The following is a 19199-nucleotide window of genomic DNA, read 5'->3' as shown; positions in this document are numbered from 1 at the left end:
GATCACTCTGTCTGGGCCACACCTGCTCAGGGAGGCCGAGAGGAGACACCTGGGAGCATGTGCCCGGCTCCCTCGAAGCGCCCGGGGGGGGTCGTGGACGAGGGCGAGCCGCTGGCTGGAAGGGCAGTGCCTACCCTGCCTCCACAAGACAGAGCCCCCACACAGGGGCGGTCAGAGCCGTCTTCACCATAGAGCCTCCGTGTCCTTCTCACGGTGCCAGCGACCCTGGAACCTAGCAGTGCTGGCAGACAAAGCCCCGGCGGCACTTTTCAGAAGCAGAGACAGATTCTAACTCTGGGTCCACGCGGTGTCTGGAATTTTCTTGAAGTAACTGCAGGTGATTCCCTTGCCTGACAAGCTTGAGACCAGCGCAGAAAGATCTCGGGGAATGTTCTGATGGGTCTTGTTAGTGTGTGAATGAGGGCCCAGGTGGGACTCTCTAGTTGTTCATTTAATAGCCTAAGTGAGCACATTTATTTCCTCTCAACTTCATGAACACTCAGCTCTGGTTTATGGGCCCCAGGGCTGCTGCCTGAGGGGCCTCCATGACACAAGCCTCTGTCAAGTGAAGAAGTGCCTCCTGAAGGATCTGTCCTGTAAACCCCATGCTGTCAGGTGGGGCCCGCTCAGAGCACCCACAACTGTGGGGTGCCTTTTGGGGAGCTGCCTGGGCCCCTCCACGCCCTGGCCAGGAGTCATCAGTGCAGAGCAGGTGGATCTGGGCATGGGGTATCACTCATCCTTTTTTCTGGCTGTCAAAGGTGCAGATAATTAATAAGAAGCTGGATCTTAGCAACGTCCAGTCCAGGTGTGGCTCAAAGGATAATATCAAACACGTGCCAGGAGGCGGCAGTGTGAGTACCTTCACACTTTCCCTGCGCCGGACTGTGGTTCTGGTTTTTTAAGAAGTAGCATGAGTATTTAACCTTGCGAGACATTGCACAGAATAAACCACTCTCAGGCTCAGGGCCTGCCTGTGTCCCCAAGTAAATGTAGCCCAGGCTGCCCACACCCATGCCTACTGTTCTAGGAAGGGTGCCCAGCACGTGTGGGACCCCCAGCCTGCACGGGCAGCCTGGAGACATGGCTGATCCTCCCTCTGGCCCGTGCCTGGAGGTGGGGTCCTCACAGCACTAACACCCATCGTGACCCCACTCACCACCGAGCACGCTCCTGGGAGCCCCACAACCCACATGAGGACGGGCTGAAGGTGGCAGCACCTGAGACTGGCTCTGTCCCCTCCGCCCCATCAGCTGAGCAGGTTCATGCTGAATGGCTCCACTGTGGGCAGTGGGCCCTTTTGTTCTGACAAGGGGACACAAAGGTCTTACTGGTCTACCTCAGAGCAAGAGAAGTCCAGTCTCTGCTCACGTCTGTCTTGTGCATTTCCAGGGGCAGAGCCAATTCCTTAGCCTCACTCATGTTTAGAACCAGCTCCACCCCTGGCAGAGACTCAGATGTAAAAGCGCCCAACAGAAGTGCACCAGGGGACCCGCCTGCAGCCACAGGTTGACAGGGAAATGTTGCTTTGAGCCCTTTAAAACTTGGCTTCCTCCAAATGTCCCTGGGGACCCCCTCACCCCCAGTGCACGTGTCCCTGAGGTGGGGGCCTGCCTGGCATCTCGCTTCCCCTCCTGATCAGCTCTGCTCTCATCCTCCCGCTCTCCATGTTCAAAAGGGTGCAAACTCGTCACCCTGAGGCCCCCTTCCTCTGCAGAGCCTCCCTCAGTGCCCCGGCCTAACACATCAGAACCCCTGTGGTCCACCCCCGCAGAGAGATGGTTTCTGAGAGCAGGCTTCTCACTCCTGGCTGGCAGCCCAGGATGGTGGTGATGGCCCCTGAGGGGCTGTCTCTCCAGAAAATGCCCAGCCTGGGCCACTTCATCCGCATCCAGCCCGAGGGTTTATTCTTGCAATGTGCTGCTGCTGCCTCCCGCCCCGAGCACCTGCCCCTGAGCCCCCAGCCGCTGGTCCCCTGGGTGTGGGCACTCACCCAGGCTGCTGCATGGCGCTTCCTTAACGCTTCCTCACCGGTGTCTGCTGTGTCTCCTCTGTGCCCCAGTCCCTGTGCTCCTGTGCCACTGCCACCTTGTCCTCTGCCAGAGAAGGGAAGAGGAGGTGTGAGGACACCCCAACCCGCTCCAGCCTATGATCACGTTGCTGTTTTAGCTTTGATTCCTGGTTCTCTTGGTTCTCTGCAAACTGCGCTGCGGCCAGAGGAAGGCACGTGCTTCCCGGCTGACCTCACGTCTGGCTGTTCCGGGGAGGCTGCGCCTCGGGCTGCGGGCAGCCGGCAGCTCCTTCAGGAAGAAGGGAGGAGGAAAGAGTACATTTCTGTTGCTGACAGCAGTTACAGGACATCAGGGAACTTTCTTGGAGGCACCTCCTGTCTGTCCTGCAGTCTCTGACACCTGGGATGGACACTATGACCTAGCAGAGAACCGCAGACTGTCCCGGGCCGGCCCCAAGCACGTGCTTGGCCCCCGGCCGAGGCTTGTTTGGAGGAGTAGGGTCACAAGCCCCTGCACAGTACCAGCCTCAGGGGTTTGGGCGGCACTGGACCCCCGGCCTGGGCTGGGCTCCTGGCTTGCCTTCTGACCCCCAGTCTGGAGGTGACTTCCCAGCAGGCGGGTCTTGCTCTTTCTCCAGCTCGGGATCCTTCCTGCCTTCCGGCTGGTTCTGGGCTCCGTCCAGGGCCTGGCCTCCTCCCAACCCTGGCCTGCAGTCCACCTGACCCAACTCCCTAACTCCCGCCCGAGACCCCCCACTCCGCTTTCCTTTCCCGCTCCGCCAGTCTAGGCTCGCCCGCCCGCCCTCCTCTCTCAGCCACCTCACCCGGGCAGAAGGGAAGAGCGGGAAGCCCAGGTCCCACCAACATTTCCCTCTCCCTCCAGCCAGGGGCGTCCCCATAGCTCCTTGCCCACCTCCTGGACGCCCACCCAGAGCACAGCTCTCTGAATCATTCGTCCCCCTGTGCCCCGCCCAGGTCAGTCTGCCACAGCTGCGTGCTGACACCTCACACCGTGCGCTGGCACACACGGCCCACGCCCACCTGTCTGCCTCAGTCGACTCTCCATCAGCTAACAACACGTGCCAGGAGGATTCTGACTGACTGAAATCACTTGGGATTGTTCTAGATGATTTTGACTTAAGAAGAAACCCTCCTTTTTTTCTGGAGTTCTAGTTAAATCCATCCTCGGCTCGACAGCATCTCTCTGCCCAGTAACTAACTGTAGCGCAGGGAGTGGAGTCCACGGGGTGATTGGCTTCCTATACCCTCTGGTGACCTCACACCAGGTCACTGCTAGGAAGTGCCCCTCAGTGACCATCTGGGACCCACTCACTGCCGTGGCTCTGCAGAGACTTCCCCAGGAGACCCATTGCCGATGCCGTCTCTAAGGGGTGCCCTCTGGGCAGGTGGTTCTTGGGCTGAGATCCACAGGCAGTAGTACAGGGGCGTCATTCCTCTCGGGAGGGTGGGTGGTGTGGCACAGCCACATGGGGGGCCCTCGGGCCAAGTCCGAGCCCGGGAGCCCTGGGCCTCCCCACTCTGTATCAAGTCTGCTCTCTGAGACGCTAACCCTGTGGTTTCTGCTGAGCCACCTGCCTCTCTCATTGCTGTTGCTTTTCGTGACACTCAGGCATCAACCGGCTCTTATGTCCAAGTTACCACACAGCTCTAGGTGCTGCTCACTGACCATCATTGCTCTTGCTGTGGGTGTGCTGGGGTTTCTGGAAGCTTCTCCTGGGAGAAAGCCTATCCCTTGACCCCACACCACCTTTTCCTCGCTCAGGCCAGCAGATATGGCTCTCTTGCTTTTATGAGATTTTTCAAATGCTGCACAAATGGGTCCTGTTGATCCCTTCCTTCCCATGTCCTCACTGAATGTGATCTATTTCATGTCAGGAAAGAGCGACTGTTCTATGCGTGTTTGCTAAGCAAATGGCATGGTCCCTGCTCACTGAGAAAGTACAGGTACCTTCCTTTTCCCTGAGGGTCCATGTCCTGTGGGGCTGAAGACGCTCCAGTCCCACGGTTATTTTGTGAAGACCCAGCTCCCTTGGGGCAGGGTTGGCAGAATGGCAACCACATGTCTCTGCACCATGACTAGGGGTGTGCCACTGCCCAAGCACGGCCTGGATTTACACAGCTGCTTCTCATTGTGTTGAGTCTATAGTAAAATAATCCTATTGTATTCTTTGTCCATGCCCTCCCCCACCCCCACCCCTTGCTCATCCTCTCTCACCTCCAGGTGCAAATAGTCTACAAACCGGTGGACCTGAGCAAGGTGACCTCCAAGTGTGGCTCATTAGGCAACATCCACCATAAGCCAGGTAGCCTTTGCAGATGGCGAGTACAGGGCAGGGCTGCCTGGGGGTGGGACAGGACTGGGCCCAGAATGTGATGGGAGGGACCATCAAGGAGAGTTTGAGGGTGGGACTTCCTGGGGCCTGGGAGCTGTGGCTATCCCTTCTGGCTCTGAGCGGGGCCATGCTGGCCAAGACAAGGTAAGGAGGGCAGACACTGGTTGGACCCCTCACCCATGGTTGCCCAAGCAGGTTGCACACGGGGCCTCTAGGGCTGGGGAAGGGCCTGAGCTGGCCCCCGAAGGCTGGCTGTATGGATGCCCCAGCTTGGTCCCCAGCCAACAGGAGGGACGCTTTACCAACTGCACAAACTGCTACACGGGGCCCTTGGGCCATTGCCAAGTCCCCTCTGTGACTGTGTGGCACTCCGTCATTCTCCCCCCGCTCCCCCCTACAGAAATCAGTGCCCTCTACAGAGCGTTCTGCAATGGTGGAAATGTTTTATACCTGGGATGTCCAGTAGGACAGCCACTAGCCACATGCGGCTGTTGAGCACATGACATGTAGCTAGTGCAGTAAAGGAGCTGAACTAGCTTTATTTAATTAAAATTTAAGTGGCCACATGTGGCTGGTGGCTGCCATGCTAGACAGCACAGGTCTGGGTTCCAGTCCCACCTGGGAGTCCAGAGCGGGGACATCTGCTCTCCCGGGCCCTCAGGGCAGACCTTCCCTGGAACCTCCACCTTGGGAGGAGGCCATCAGAAGCATCATCCAGAATGCCTTATTATTTTCTAGCTCCCTGGACATTTTGTGGGAGTTTAGTCTTTCCCAGGGAAACCTGTCCCTCATCTGGGGTCACCATCCTACCCCACTGTGAGCAGCTTTCTTGGATGGCTTTATCCTTCCCAAGAAAGTAACATACAGTCAACCCTTGAACCTTGCGGGGGGGGGGGGGGGGGGGGGAGGGTTGTCAGGTGCCAATCCTTATCAGAAATCTGTGTGAGACTCTGCCTCTCCCAAAACTTAATTACTGCCAATAAAAGTTGATTAACACACACTTTTTGTTATATGTATTATATACTGTATTATTACAAAAAAGTAAACTAAATAAAAGAAAATAGTTACTAAGAAAATCATAAAAAGCAGACACAATATATATGGGAAAAAGTCTGCGTACAAGTGGATGGCGCAGTTCAAACCTGTGTTGTTCAAGGGCCGGCTGTAGTTCCGGTCTTCCTCTGGCCTCCCACGCCTGGGCGTGGTGGAGTGTCCCGGAGGCAGAAAGGGCCAGAGCCCTTCTTTATTTAGGGTGCGTTTTGCCCTTTAGTTTAATTCCAAGGTCTTATAGGGCTGAGCTTACAGGATGTTGACATAGAAAGACTCTACTCTGGAAGCCAACCAATTTAGAATTTAGAATAATTTCTGCCAGACTGAGTGGTCATTTACCTTTGTGTTATCTAAAGAGGAAGAGTTTTCTGAGTAAATATTTGATTGCCTGCCTTGATGAGGGAGATGAAGCAAACTGTTTTCAAGCCCTTTAGAAGGACGGACTTGTCCGCAAACTACACTCTAAATAAAGGGTAGTCTTAGCTCCTTCCCAAGGGTGGTGTCTCCTTGGAATCCCTCGCGAAGCCCCGCTCAAGGCACGGTGGTCTTGTCTGTGTTGCGTTCCAGGAGGCGGCCAGGTGGAAGTCAAATCTGAGAAGCTGGACTTCAAGGACAGAGTCCAGTCGAAGATCGGGTCCCTGGATAATATCACCCACGTCCCTGGAGGAGGGAATAAAAAGGTACAGGGGGCGGGGCAGAGAGGAGGCTGCATTTGGCTGTGGCTGTTAATGGAGTCAGGTGGACAAGAGTGGCCCACTATTCCCGAGGAGGAAGCGGAAGCCCTTGCAGTGACGACTTGTGGGTTCTCAGCAGCACCTGGGACTGTGGGGCTCGGCCCCAGCTGCCACTGCAGTCACCTGGGAGCCCTAAGTGCAGATGCTGACCGGGCTCCGGTGCAGACAGTCTGGACACCTGGAGTTATCGTTAAAGCCCCCAGGTGATTCTCTAGTGCAAATGTGAGAGCCACGTCCTAGGCCCTGTGTTTGGCAAGCATTCGCAGAAGGTATCGGCCATCCCAAAGCCAGCCCACTGCACTAGGAACAATCATGAGAAACATCACCTCGTTTTCTAATTGGGTCACTAGGCAGTTAGAGCAAAACAGTGGTCCTGAAATCCAGATTTCAGCAAAGCTCTGTCATGGAAGTGTCCATGGAGTGGGCCCTGGACTAAGGCCCTCGGCATTCCCAGCAGTTTCTAGAAGCTCCGGGTCCTGCCCTGTGTGTCTGTGTAAGCGTGGGGGTGTGGCCCTGAGCAGGCTGCCTCCATCTGCACGGAAAGCTGGCGGGCCCTCATCTGCATAAACACGAGAAGTGCCCCGGGTTTCCCAGCCAAGCCCGCCCTGAAGTGCTGCCCTGGCTCAGTTTCCTATATTTCGTGTCTCCCAGCGACTGACTGAGGAGTGGCGGAGGGACACTGACTGAGGAGTGGCGGAGGGACAAAAGGTGTCCCAGCACAGACACAGAATCTGAGCGCCAGCCCGGCATAAGAAAGGGCACTGCCCAAGGAGGACCATCTTTCCATCACAGCATTGGTGGCAGCAGGGAGTTCCCATGGCAAATGGCCGCGCCTCCCGTGCCGCCTCCTCCAGCAGGCGGGCTGCTCACCTCCTCCACCGTCGCAGATTCTGCACAGAGAGACACGCCCACCTTGCATGTGGGTGAAGGCGGACAGTGTGGTTTTGGAGAAGCACTTGCTGGGAGGTTCTCACGGCACAGGTGGCAAACAGCCCTGGGGACAGACCTGACCCCCAAGGCAGAGCCCCCCAAAGGGCCTGGGCCTTGGTGAAGGAAGGTCTCCCCCGTCTATGGAAGCCTCTATGTCCTAAGAAAAGTTCTGGGCTTGGCTCTGCATGGGGTGTGACCTCGGCAAAGTCAGCAAATGTTCTCCACCTGGTTCTTTTTCAGCAAAGTGGGTGGTTGTGAGGACCAAATGAGACGGTGTTCTGGAAGGTTCCTGGTACTTTTTAGTCATCTAGGAACGTGAGTTGGAGTTGAGTCTGAGCCTGAACTTGTTTTAACTCGCCCCTCTGTAATGGCTCAGGGGTGGGCCCTGCCCTGCCCAGACCACTGCTCAGAAGACACTGTCCTTCCTGGTCCTGGAGGTCCCTTTGTATTCTGTTCCCCACTTCTGTGATGAGCAAAACTGCAAACAAGCAGAAGAGCACAGAACACCCTCTCATCGCCACCCGAGTTCCTTTCAGTTTGGGAATTTGGGGACATTCCCAGGACACTCATTTTTCTTAAGAACAAAGCTTTTAAAAAAATATCAACATGAATGTTCTTATCAAAGCTTATGTCAAAAAGGCCTTTTAAACACAGAAATATGGAAGGGTCCTTTTGTCAAAGCAGTGACCCACATGAACAAAATAAGCATACATAGAGTTTAGGTGAGAGCCTGGGTTTTCTCTGCAGCCACACGCAAGCCCACGGCAGTAGGGGCTCTTCACCTGGGGCCCACAGACTTCAAAAATTGAATGGGAAAACTGTGTTTTTATGGTTTCACCAGATACTCAGAGAGGTCTTAGAGGCTGAGAACTACTGTGTCACCACTTCGGGGTCAGCAGGACAGAATGACTTTGTGCTACTTGCACCTGTACCCCTTGCTTTCTGAGTTTCCTGGGCATCCACCGGAGCTCAGCCCTCGGGGCTCCAGGCTGTGTCATCGTTTCTGCATGTTTTCTAGCACAAACTCAGTGCTGCCACCTCTAAACTCATCAGTCACTGGCAAAGGGGGGGGGGGGTGTATGTGGCTCATGGTGGGGCAGCAGTGGCTTCTGGGAACATCCCTTAATGTCCTCCAGCCAACTCCAACACTTTCATTTGCTATTGGGTGCTATCTATCAAAATAAAATGTGCATGCCTTATCACCCACTAGCTATTCCGCTTCTAGGGTGCACTTACATGTGTGTGAAATGATGTGTGCACAAGGTTACGTAAGGTTATTATTACACAACATGTTTGTCATAGCAAAAGCCTGGAACAGCCAAGATACCCACTCCTAGGGGAGTAGATAAGATTTGCTGCGGCTGCTGTGGTGGAACACCATGCAGCCGTCCACAAGCACGTGAGAACTAGGTTCAGATAACAGAAGGTATTATGTCTACAAAGTATGAAGTATGTGGATATTGTTACCATATATATTAAAATATACACATATGTATTTTTTTGTTGTTTTTTGTTTGTTTCTTTTACAGAGATACAGAGAGAGAAGGATAGATAGGGACAGACAGACAGGAACGGAGAGAGATGAGAAGCATCAATCATCAGTTTTTTGTTGTGACACCTTAGTTGTTCATTGATTGCTTTCTCATATGTGCCTTGACTGCGGGCCTTCAGCAGACCGAGTAACCCCTTGCTCCAGCCAGTGACCTTGGGTCCAAGCTGGTGAGCTTTTGCTCAAACCAGATGAGCCCGCACTCAAGCTGGCGACCTCGGGGTCTTGAACCTGGGTCTTCCGCATCCCAGTCCGATGCTCTATCCACTGCGCCACCGCCTGGTCAGGCCACACATGTATATACTTACACATAAGGGGGAGGGGGTTGCTCGGAGACAGGTGATGGAAGAACCCTGCACAAATGTTTGCTATTGAAAAATGATAAAAATTGCCTTGGTTGGTTGGATCAGCTGTAGAGCCATTGGCCTGACGTGTGGATGTCCTGGGTTTGATTTCTGGTCAGGGCACACAGGAGAAGCGACGATCTGCTTCTACCTTATCCCCCAGTTATCTCTCTCTCTTCCCCTCCCACAGCCATGGCTAGAATGATTTGAGCAAAGGCGGCCCTGGGCACTGAGGATGGCTCCAGGGCCTCGTCTCAGGCGTTAAAATAGCTCAGTTGCCAAGCAATGGAGCAGTGGTCCAGACAGGCAGAGCATTGCTGGGTAGTGGGCTTGACGGGTGGATACCGGTCCGGGCGCATGCAGGAGTCTCTTTGTCTCTGTCTCCCTGCCTCTCACTTAATAATAAAAAAAAAAGAAAGTTGACAAAAACCATAGTCACCACCTCGTCATCAGCTCCCCCCACCCGTGCTGACCCCAACCAGTGGCTGGCAGGACTTGTCCCCCTCTCTCTGGCACTTCACCTCAACCTCCCTCCCCTCCTGTCTCACAGATCGAAACCCACAAGCTGACCTTCCGTGAGAACGCCAGAGCCAAGACAGACCACGGGGCAGAGATCGTGTACAAGTCGCCTGTGGTGTCCGGGGAAACATCTCCGCGGCACCTCAGCAATGTGTCGTCCACGGGCAGCATCGACATGGTAGACTCGTCCCAGCTCGCCACGCTAGCCGACGAAGTGTCTGCCTCCCTGGCCAAGCAGGGTTTGTGATCAGGCCCCTGGGGCGGTCAATATCGTGGAGAGAAGAGAGTGAGAGAGTGTGGAAAAAAAAAGAATACTGACCTGGCCCCTCGCCCTCTGCCCTCCCCCAGCTGCTCCTCACAGATCCGTTAACCGGTTAATCACTTAACCTGCTTTTGTCGCTCGGCTCTGGCTCAGGACTTCAAAATCAGTGATGGGAATAAGAGCAAATTTCATCTTTCCAAATCGATGGGTGGGCTAGGAATAATAAAATATTTTTTAAAACATGTTAACCATGGCCACACCCAACATTTCCTTGGGCAATTATTTTTGATTCTTTTTTCCCCCTCTGAGTAGAAGAGGGAGAAGAGGCTCTGAAAGGTGCTTCTGGGGACTGGGGGTGGCCCTCTCTGGCCCCATCCTGGGGATGTCACAGAGGCTGCCGCAGCAACAGAGGTGTGATGGTGTGAGCTGGGCAGGAGGGGGTGGGGAGACACAGGAGAGGCTGAGGCAGGGTGGGCAGGGGTGTGAGGGAGAGGGCTGAGAGACCTGTCCCGGCAAGGCAGGGCACCAGGAAGACACACAGCCCCCCTCAGACCAAGTGGCCTCCTCTCATTGGTGGCCCAGGGTCTCTTGCAGGTCAGTGTGCCACCCCTGAGTGCAGCCTGTGCGATAAGGGCTCCAGTCCTTCCCACACCAGTAGGGGGCAGCAAGCAGGAGGCTGGTGGAGGGAGGGTGGCATCCTGTGGGTTACTTCTTCTGAGAAGACTGACCTTGATGTCCTGAGCGCTGGCCTCTATCTCCCCCCACTACAGGGGCGGGGTGGGGGCGTGTCCCGAACCGAAGGACTTCCCTCCACCCCTTGGAAACTGTTTTATTGTGTTCCGAAGGTTGGAACTGCAGCCATGATTTTGGCCACCTCACTGATCTGGGACTTTAGGGCTAACCAGTTCTCTTGTAAAGGACTTGTGCCTCTTGGGGGATACCTCCCTGTTCCCGAGCCTGGGCCACTGGCACCTCTGGAGTGTGCAGGGGTCTGGGAGGGGGATTCTGAGCCTCCCGTTCCTCCCACGCCACTGCAGCCACCTGTCTGCCCCTGCCACAGCCCTGTGTCTGCTGTGTGGAGCCAGTCACTGCCTGTACCCTCATGATGTCACTGTCCCAAGTTCCCAGCCCCACCACCCCCTTCTCAGTAATTCACATTGTTTGGATGTGGGAGGCACCTACTCTAAACTAAGGGGTGACATCAAGGGAAGGCAAAGTCCAGGCACAAGGTGGGACCTCAGCTTCTCGATTTAAGTTATATTCATCCAACTGGCATGTCCCTCATGACGAACCCGAGGACCTTCCCTTCCTTCCAGATGTGGGGCTTGGCAGTGACCCTGGAAGTTGACCTAGAGAGCCTTTTCCTCTTTGGGCTGGCAGCCAGTTGGGTGTCCTGGTTGCCAGAGATGATGGCTCCAGGATAGGCAGGCCCCTAGGGAGGGACAGCATTCCTTGTCCCCCACTTCTAGCCCAGCCTTGACTGCCAGCCTCTGAGCCCAGCCGCTGCCCAGCCCCAAGTGCACATAATCAGCCCTCCATACCCCCAAAAGGGAAACATGCCCGCTCGGAAATGGTTCTTCCCCCATCCCAGCTGGAAGCAGTGCTGTCTGTCCCGCTGGAGCAGCTGAGCATATACATAGATGTTGCCTACCCTGCCCGTCTGCCCTGTCGCATTGTTGTCAGATTTGTCTGTTTATGCTTGGATTCACCAGAGTGACTATGATAGTGAAAAGGAAAAAAAAAAAAGGACGCATGTATCTTGAAATACTTGTAAAGAGGTTTCTAACCCACCCTCACGGGGGCAAGGGGGGGCCTAGATATCCCACCCCATGCCCGGCCCAGCTCCCAGCTCCCAGGCCAGTGTGACTCCACCCTGCTGGGGCCTCCCAGCTTTTGAAACGCTTTTCTTCAGCATCTGGGACCCAACAGAGACCAGAGTCAGACATCTGAAAACCCTCGTCTGGGAGAAGGCCTGAAGCACAGGATGAGGACAGAAGGAAGCTGGGTGTCCTCCCCACCCCCAGGGCTTCCCTTTGTCAGGGCACAGCCCTATCTAATGGCTGGCTTGGCTTGCAGCAGGACAATGGCCCTCTTTGGTCACAACCTGGAGAAGCCCCACAGCAGTCTTACAACTTCCCGCATCACGAGAAAGATGGAGCTAGTGCCAGCTGGGAAAGACCTCTCCCCGAGCTCCCCCTGAGGGAGGGCAGGGCAGGCCTCCCCACCAAGAGCCCCACAGCCATAGCAGACCCCTCTCCAGCTGCCTGATGAGGAAAGGTGTCACGGGAAAAGGGAAGCAGCCTTTGTGGAAAATTGCTGCTTAAAGAAACTGCAACCTCAGGCTCTGTTCAAGGGGGACCGTGGTAGGAGCCCAGGGCCTCCCCTTTATGGCTGGAGGTTTCATTTGTGGCTGGGGCTTTTGTGAAAGAAATCGCTTTGGCTCCAAACTCTCCACGGTGAGGCACCCTACTGTCCCTGGAGTCCCAGCTGTTCTTAGGATTCTAAGAAAAAAAGCTAATGTGGTTTATTTGGCAGGTGTGAGATGGGGCCTCTCGTTACTGCTAGTCTGGGCTGTATTTCTCTTGCTCCTCTTCTGGCTTCCTCTTCCTGCAGTTCCTGTGCCCTTCTCCAATACCTTCCTCCAAAGGTTCTGGAAATCTCCCTTCTAGGGTAGGCTACTGGGGTCAGCCTCAAAACCATGGTTTAGGGTGACCAGGTCAGTGGTGGCCAGATCAAAAGGGATGCTGGTTTGTGATCTTAAATGAGGACAATCCCCCCAGAGCTGGGTACTCCCCATCCCCATTTCCCCACCTCAGTGTCACTTGGGTGGGCTAGATATGCTATATGCCTGGTTCCTTCCAAGCTCTCTATCAATAGATTCATTTAAATCTACTTCAATGGTGAGACTGTATCCTGTTTGCAATTGCTTGTTGTGCTATAGGGATGGGGGGGAGGAACCTGTTAAGATAGTTACCATGGGCAAAGGGAAGTCTTGGAGTGCAGCAGTTAAACTGCCTTGTAACCCTTTTCATTTCAACTGCATTTGCTAGAGGTCCTTCAGCTTCATTTCACTGGCACGATTCCCAAGGGCAGAGGCTGCCAGCTAAGTATGTCCTGAGCTGCCATGTCCTTCCTAGCAGGTGCAAGAGGTGAGGCTTGTGGAGAAATCTGGAGATACGCTCTTGCCAGGTCCCAATGTCAGTCACGCCTCTGAAGACCCTGGCATCCTTTCCTCTAAGCTGTGGGCACCTTCTTGTCACTCCCACCTGCTCTGGACATGCAGCCTGTATCTAGCAGCTGCTGAAATCTTTTCCTTTACCCTCTTTCATCTTTGTCTCCAAAGTAAAGCCAAGAAGTGGGGATGAGTGAGGGCAGGTGATCATTGTGTCCCAACTACAGATCTGTGGCTTCATGAGACTTCTGGTTGCTCTTTCATTCTGAAAAGGGTTATCCTGGGCCCTGACCCAGTCTCACCTCCTAATGGACTTAGCCCGTGAATTTGCAGTGTCAGGCAGGACAATTTCTGGCACTTGCAAGCCCCATGATTTTCAGTTATTTTGAGGGTGGGAGGGGGGGGGACATGAAACCATCTTAGCTTAGCTTCCTGTCTGTGAATGTCCATATGGTGTATTGTGTTTTAACAAATGATTTACACTGACTGTTGCTGTAAAAGTGAATTTGGAAATAAAGTTATTACTGATTTAAATAAGGTCTCTATGCATGAATTCTAAAGACAAGAAAATGATATGAGATGTATGATTTGTAAATCCTTTCCCACCTTGGAGAACTTGGCTCAGGACAAGGAACAACAATCTTGTTAAAACGGGGATATGTGGACTTACCAATTCTCTCTGGGGTCCCGAAGGTCAAAGAAGGGATCTCAGCCTTTTCATTTGCAGCCATTATCGGGTGCTCGCCAACAGTCCTGATCAATGCCCTTGGAGCTGGGCTACACAGCCCTCAGAGTCTGAAGACCCTACCAGTGTGTTCAAACCTGAGAAGGTTGGGTGGGCGGGTGTTTGAGATCTTTCTGTCCCTGGAAATCAGCCTAGAGGCCTGGGCTGAAGCAGAACACTAGGCCAATCTGCCGAAAGAATGGCTCAGGCTCCCTTGCAGTCTTCCACAGTCCCCTCCCCTCCATTGGAGCAGTATTGGAGAATGGGTCTACTAAATCAAGACAAGGATACCAGCCAACCCCTAGCAATGTCACAGACGGAAACAATAACAAAACAACCCATCATATTAATTGTTCCTTAGTGATCAGTTCAAGGTCTTAACTCTGAACCCTCAGATTTTCAGTCTTAAAATGACTTCTCCCAGCTTTTCCTTCACCACTGCAGGCAGAGGCTGAAATGGAGGTCTTGACTGTCAGTCACTACAGGAGCAGCCACCTCAGGACTCCTGCTGAAGGCTGGCATAGGCAGCCTCACTGGCTGTTTCAACTCAACTGCCATGAAAAGGGAAAAAAGTACGAAGAACCTGGCCCACCCCCTACTCATCTTGTACAAAGGAAATCAAGCACTTGGCCTCCTCAGAAGGAGACCATAATCTCAGGTAGTGGGTGAGCAGCAGCTCAGGCTCCACACGCAGTACATATCCTCATTGGTCCCAACCCGAAAGGGGCAATGGTGAAAAGCAGAACCCATTAAAGAACAATTTGGAACAGATATAGATTGTCATACTGGGGGTCTCACCAGAGAAAGGAACATTTAGATGCAATGGTCAATTATATCCAACAAAAAGAAAAAGCAGATGATCTACACAGAACCCTCTCCTTCGGCACCCATACTCCCCCTGCTCATAAAAACAACCACATCCTCTCTCTGGTGACCATTAGATGACCCCGCCAGGTGCCCATAGAGAGAACAGAGACGTCCTAAGGTCCAACCATTACCATGTCCAATCGTCAAGAAAGGCCCAGCACACAACATTCTGTAACTTTTTTATTATTTTTTTCACTTTTTCCTTCCTTTTTTTTAAGCACTAGTCTGTGCTTTGCGAACAGAATCAAGACATGAACAAAGATCAGCTTCTCTGAAGAAAAGCGTTTCTATGGAACAGACAGCTACATGTTTGCTGCCAATACACAGCTCAAAGCAGAAAAAGAACATATTTACAAAATACAAGTTTTTTTTTTAATTTTTGTTGGTTTTTTTTTTTTTTACAATGCTAAAAGGGTTATTCAGAATTTTCAACCTTATAAATAGAAGAAGCACTTTATGCATAGGGATATGGTGCATTATTGTTTTTTTTTTTAAAAGAAAACGATGACAAACCCTTTAACTTGCAAACAGAATCAAAAAAATCACTAATGTTGAAAATTGTGAAAAAACCCCAACCATTAAGCACTTTTGTCTACTATTTTTATATGATTACAAAATGGCAAAAAAAAAAAAAAAAGTCCTATTGCCCCCTTTTTGGTAATGTGATCATACACAAGACAGGCACAAGGTTAACCAAGGGGGTAGGGAGTGGGCACACTGGGCGAGGGGGAGTGATGGGAACCACAGTAGGACCAGTGTTCCACAGGAAAGGGAAACTTACAAGAGGAAGGGCCTAACTGACATCGAGGGGGAGCTGGATGGATAGGAACATGACTAAATCATCAGCCAAGGAAAACAGAATTATAAGAAATGGCTGCTCACTTCCCAGACCCCTCGCGTTTGCAGAGGAGTGAGAATAGAGGCTAAGTAGTCCTAACGCCACCCTCGTGGATTCAGACAGGGTAAAAAAGTGAGTGAAAGGTGTGTGGGGGTATGTATATGGCATGGGGGAGCAGACAGGAGGGCACAAAGGGCAGGATGGGGACCTGAGCAGCTGCAGCCAGATTAACTGCAGTAAAGGAGTCAAAACAGAGATGACCAATGCAGAGGAAACCCAACATCAGTCTCCACGATCTGGATGACGACAAGGGAAGCCATTCTAGCTAACAGTTCAGCCAAGAGGCTCTGGTGGGGGTGCTCCAACAAAGATGACCAAGGGAAACCCAGCCAGCAAAGCCAGAGCTGAGCCAAGTCACAGAGGGGAGGGGAGGAGGGAGGAGGGGGCAAGAGCCCAGAGCGAGCTCCTCTCTCCCACCCTAACCTACGGTGGCAATACTGAGGTGGAGCTTCCATCCCCCCTCTGCCCACGTGGCTGTCCTACCCTGCCCACAGATGTGAGAGAGAGGTGATCATCAAACATCCAGTGATTAACAGTGCAGGGGTATGCCAGGACCAGGCCGGCAGGGTCTCATCTTGAACCTCTGTTTGCCAACTGGAGGAAGTGCTCAGGTGTGTGACGACAAAACGCAGAAACCAAAACAAAACAAAAATCAAAATGAGAAAAAAAAAAAAAACCAAAGTAGAATCTAAATTCCTTAAATTCACTAAAAACTGTGAAAATTTCCGGCATATGATGTTTGAATATCAAACGCAGAGATTTCTGAAGCTTTAATGCCAATAGTTAGTCTGTTTAGATTCTCATATCCCGCTCATCTGTGAGTTGGACGCTGAGCTGTGACTGTTGCTGCCAGATGCCGACTCTTGAGGGGGACAAGGGTAGGTGAAGTGGGGGCCGCCTCTGCCTCCCGGCCAGTCTTGCTGCCTGAGGTGCGCCGAGTGCAGCGCGCTGCCCGTTCCTGCGCGTCCAGGTGGTCCTCACACTCTGCCTGGGGACTGTATGCCAGGGGAAAGGTTCGCCGCTCCCACGGCTGGACGGACTGTGAGCAGACAAGTTGTCTTGGTGAGGACCCAGTCCCAGCAGCTTGTCTCCTGCCCCACGGCCCTGGCCCCTAACTGTGGGCACCCCAGCCTCTCTAGAGTTTCCTGGAGTGGTTTGGGAAGACCCCTCACAGAATGGGCACACTCTTAACAATGGACAGTTCCATGGTACCTTCAAAAGGTCGATTTCAAGTGCAGCCCCTATATCCCCTTCAAAATGGAGAGAGTCATGACATGAAGATCTTCAGCAGGTGCTATCCCTTCCTAAGTCTACCCCCAACCTCACCAACCCCATGCAAAAAGGAAGCATGCCTCACCTGTTCATCCAGCCCCAGCTCTGGTGTGGAACAACGGGTGTCTTCACTGGCTAGGTGTCGTAGAGTGTCCCGCGCCACAGGGGTGAGGGGGGCCGAGTGCAATTCTGGGCTGATGGGGCTCCTAGGGGACTGACTGTGGGAGAACTCCGACAAAGAGTGGCTGCTACTGACATCAGGAGAGGCAGGCTGGGGGGTGGAGGGGTTGGCACTGCCCAGCTGGGGGGTTGTCCGGCCGTCTGATGACCTGTAAGACCTGTACACCAGGGAGTGCAAATCTGAGTGTCTGAGTAACAGCATTTCTAGCACGTTTATTTGGGAGCTGGGGGGTGGTAGCAAGGAGGCAAGAAAGAAAGCACCCCAATCAGAGAAGCCAAGGTGGACTGATACCAACAGCTCTTCCCTGGAAATCACAAATCCACTCATTTCCGCCCACTGCTGTGTACAGAGATGGCTATACGACATGATATCTAAGATGCCTATCATCCCCAGAGAAAGCCAGGGCTGAACAATGCCTAGAATTCATAGGAAAAGGAAAATTAGTCCAGACTGAAAATAGTAATCAAAGAAAAAGGCAAAATCGAATCTAAATCCTTCTGGAGGCAGGGTAGGTGGGGCAGTTCTTTTAAGCAGGACCACAAAACCACACTCCACTGCCCAAAGGAAGGCCAGCTTGCACTAAGACTTCAAATGTCCCAGACAGCCTGCTTTAGAGCCCAGGAGATCACCACCTCCTTGGTGAGGACCCAGCATTTGACTGCTTATGTTCTCCCTGGTTCCAACAAACACCAAGGAACTTCCATATCCTTGGTGACGGTCAGGGGATGACTATAAAGAGCAACTGAGAGGCAGTGGCAATCCCACTGACACTTAGGACCCAAACCCTGTCCCCTTACCTGCTGCCCCGCCGCTGGGGCGGCACGCTCGTGGTCCACAGCCACCGAGCCCTCTCCATCTCCTCACATTTGGCATGCAGGGCGGCGAAGGCGGCATCAGACAGGTCCTCAATCTGCAAGAGAGCAGCTTCATTGGTCCTCTTTCCTCCAGAAAGCTAAGTGTCAGTATGGGGAGATCAATTCCAGAGCCAGCCCCACCTCATACTAGGCTCTCCCCAGTCAAAACAGAAATACAAATTTGCATTTAACACCCGCAGGTCTTGAGGCGTCTGGATGTGTGCGTCCACAGGCACACACGACCTCCAAGAGAGAATGATTGTGCGTTACCTCCTCATTCTCCTCATCGGGATTCCCCTTCAGAGACTGAAGATCGACCTCCCGCCAACTGCAAAACCAAGAAGGGACAATCATGAGATGGCAGGTGGCCTGGAGCAGCAAAAAAGAGAGCCTTGTGCCTATGCAGGCTGGGAGACTGACAAACTCAAAGGATCGGTTTAAAGGGGACTACCCCTATTCAGCACCAGCGGATGGCTACCACGCAGGAATACACACACAGTGCCACCCAACCTGATCTGTCAAAAGCTGGAAATAAAGATTCTAAGTGAAGTTCTGCTTTGAGCTGATAACAAATTCAATTATTTTATTTTTTTCTTTGTTGATTTTAGAGGGAGGGAGGGAAGGAGGAGGAAAAAGGGAAAGAAGGAAAGGGGGGAAGGAGGAAGGGACAGGCAAAGAGAAGGAGAGTGGGGGAAAGGGGAAGAGGGGACCTGACTGAGGATCAAACCTCAGCATGTCGGGACAACGAGCTAACCAACTGAGCTACCTGGCCAGGGTCAAATTCAGTATTTTAAAACACATTGTATGTGTCAAACAAAACACAAATCATGTCTATCACCAGTTTGTGGCCTGTGGTCTTGTTAGACTTATATATGGAATGAGAGAGACCTAATGAGAAATAATCTCACTTCTATTATATACGACTTCCTCTCAAAGAGAAGACAAAACCCAAGGCTAGGACCCAAAGCTCAGTGACGAGATGAATAGGGCAGTAACAGGAAGAATGGGGAGAGAAGCCAGTTATTTAGGACCTCTACCTGGGAGTAAGGATTTCCTTGTATTGCAGTTTCTCTACACGGGTTGTTGCAGCAACAGACATTGGGATGACAATGTTGTTAATATCAAATGAGCTCTCTCCTCTTCTCCTCCTTACTGGCTGCTGTAAGACAAAGGTAAGTTTAAAAGAGAGGCACAATTCTACAAACATCAAAACATCCTGGAGACTTGAAACAGGATCATCAATAATAACTAGGCCTCTGAGTCCCTTGGGTGGGGGCTGGGCAGTGGCTGCTTGTAGGAGATGGTCTTCTATAACAAAGTCCTCAGGAAAAATACTAAGTGGTCCTGAAGAGTATCTTCCATGTGTAAGTTTTACTGTCCACCCTCTCCCTTCATGGGCTCACATGAAAAGAGATTTCTGTGAATTTTACAGGGGTGGGTTTTCTGGGGCTTTAAGTCAGTTGTTGTGGTTTCTACTC

General features: G+C 52.6%; 2 protein-coding genes across 16 annotated transcripts in view; one reads left to right on the top strand and one right to left on the bottom strand.

Moving 5' to 3' along the window:
- MAPT (microtubule associated protein tau) overlaps window positions 1-9783 on the top strand; it is a 103569-nt gene extending 93786 nt beyond the window's left edge. For 7 of the 12 annotated variants that reach the window (XM_066363115.1, XM_066363108.1, XM_066363113.1 and 4 more), the window contains 4 exons: window positions 762-854; window positions 4254-4335; window positions 5983-6095; window positions 9523-9783. In XM_066363115.1, the coding sequence (XP_066219212.1) occupies window positions 762-854; window positions 4254-4335; window positions 5983-6095; window positions 9523-9738 (504 nt within the window). In that variant the 3' untranslated portion in view covers window positions 9739-9783. The remainder of the gene's footprint in view (window positions 1-761; window positions 855-4253; window positions 4336-5982; window positions 6096-9522) is intronic. The other 5 variants (XM_066363117.1, XM_066363116.1, XM_066363118.1 and 2 more) reach the window with 1 other exon arrangement.
- A 4906-nt stretch (window positions 9784-14689) lies between these two features.
- Window positions 14690-19199, bottom strand: part of KANSL1 (KAT8 regulatory NSL complex subunit 1) — a 217155-nt gene continuing 212645 nt past the window's right edge. For all 4 annotated transcript variants that reach the window (XM_066363097.1, XM_066363096.1, XM_066363095.1 and 1 more), the window contains 5 exons: window positions 18759-18880; window positions 17992-18049; window positions 17665-17777; window positions 16772-17024; window positions 14690-16453 (listed from right to left, as the gene is read on the bottom strand). In XM_066363097.1, coding sequence (XP_066219194.1) covers window positions 16226-16453; window positions 16772-17024; window positions 17665-17777; window positions 17992-18049; window positions 18759-18880 — 774 coding nt within the window. In that variant the 3' untranslated portion in view covers window positions 14690-16225. The remainder of the gene's footprint in view (window positions 16454-16771; window positions 17025-17664; window positions 17778-17991; window positions 18050-18758; window positions 18881-19199) is intronic.

This window comes from Saccopteryx leptura, chromosome 2 (assembly GCF_036850995.1).
Source record: "Saccopteryx leptura isolate mSacLep1 chromosome 2, mSacLep1_pri_phased_curated, whole genome shotgun sequence".
Taxonomy (NCBI): domain Eukaryota; kingdom Metazoa; phylum Chordata; class Mammalia; order Chiroptera; family Emballonuridae; genus Saccopteryx; species Saccopteryx leptura.
The sequence above is the reverse complement of the archived record's forward strand: the minus strand, read 5'-3'. Positions and strand labels throughout refer to the sequence as shown.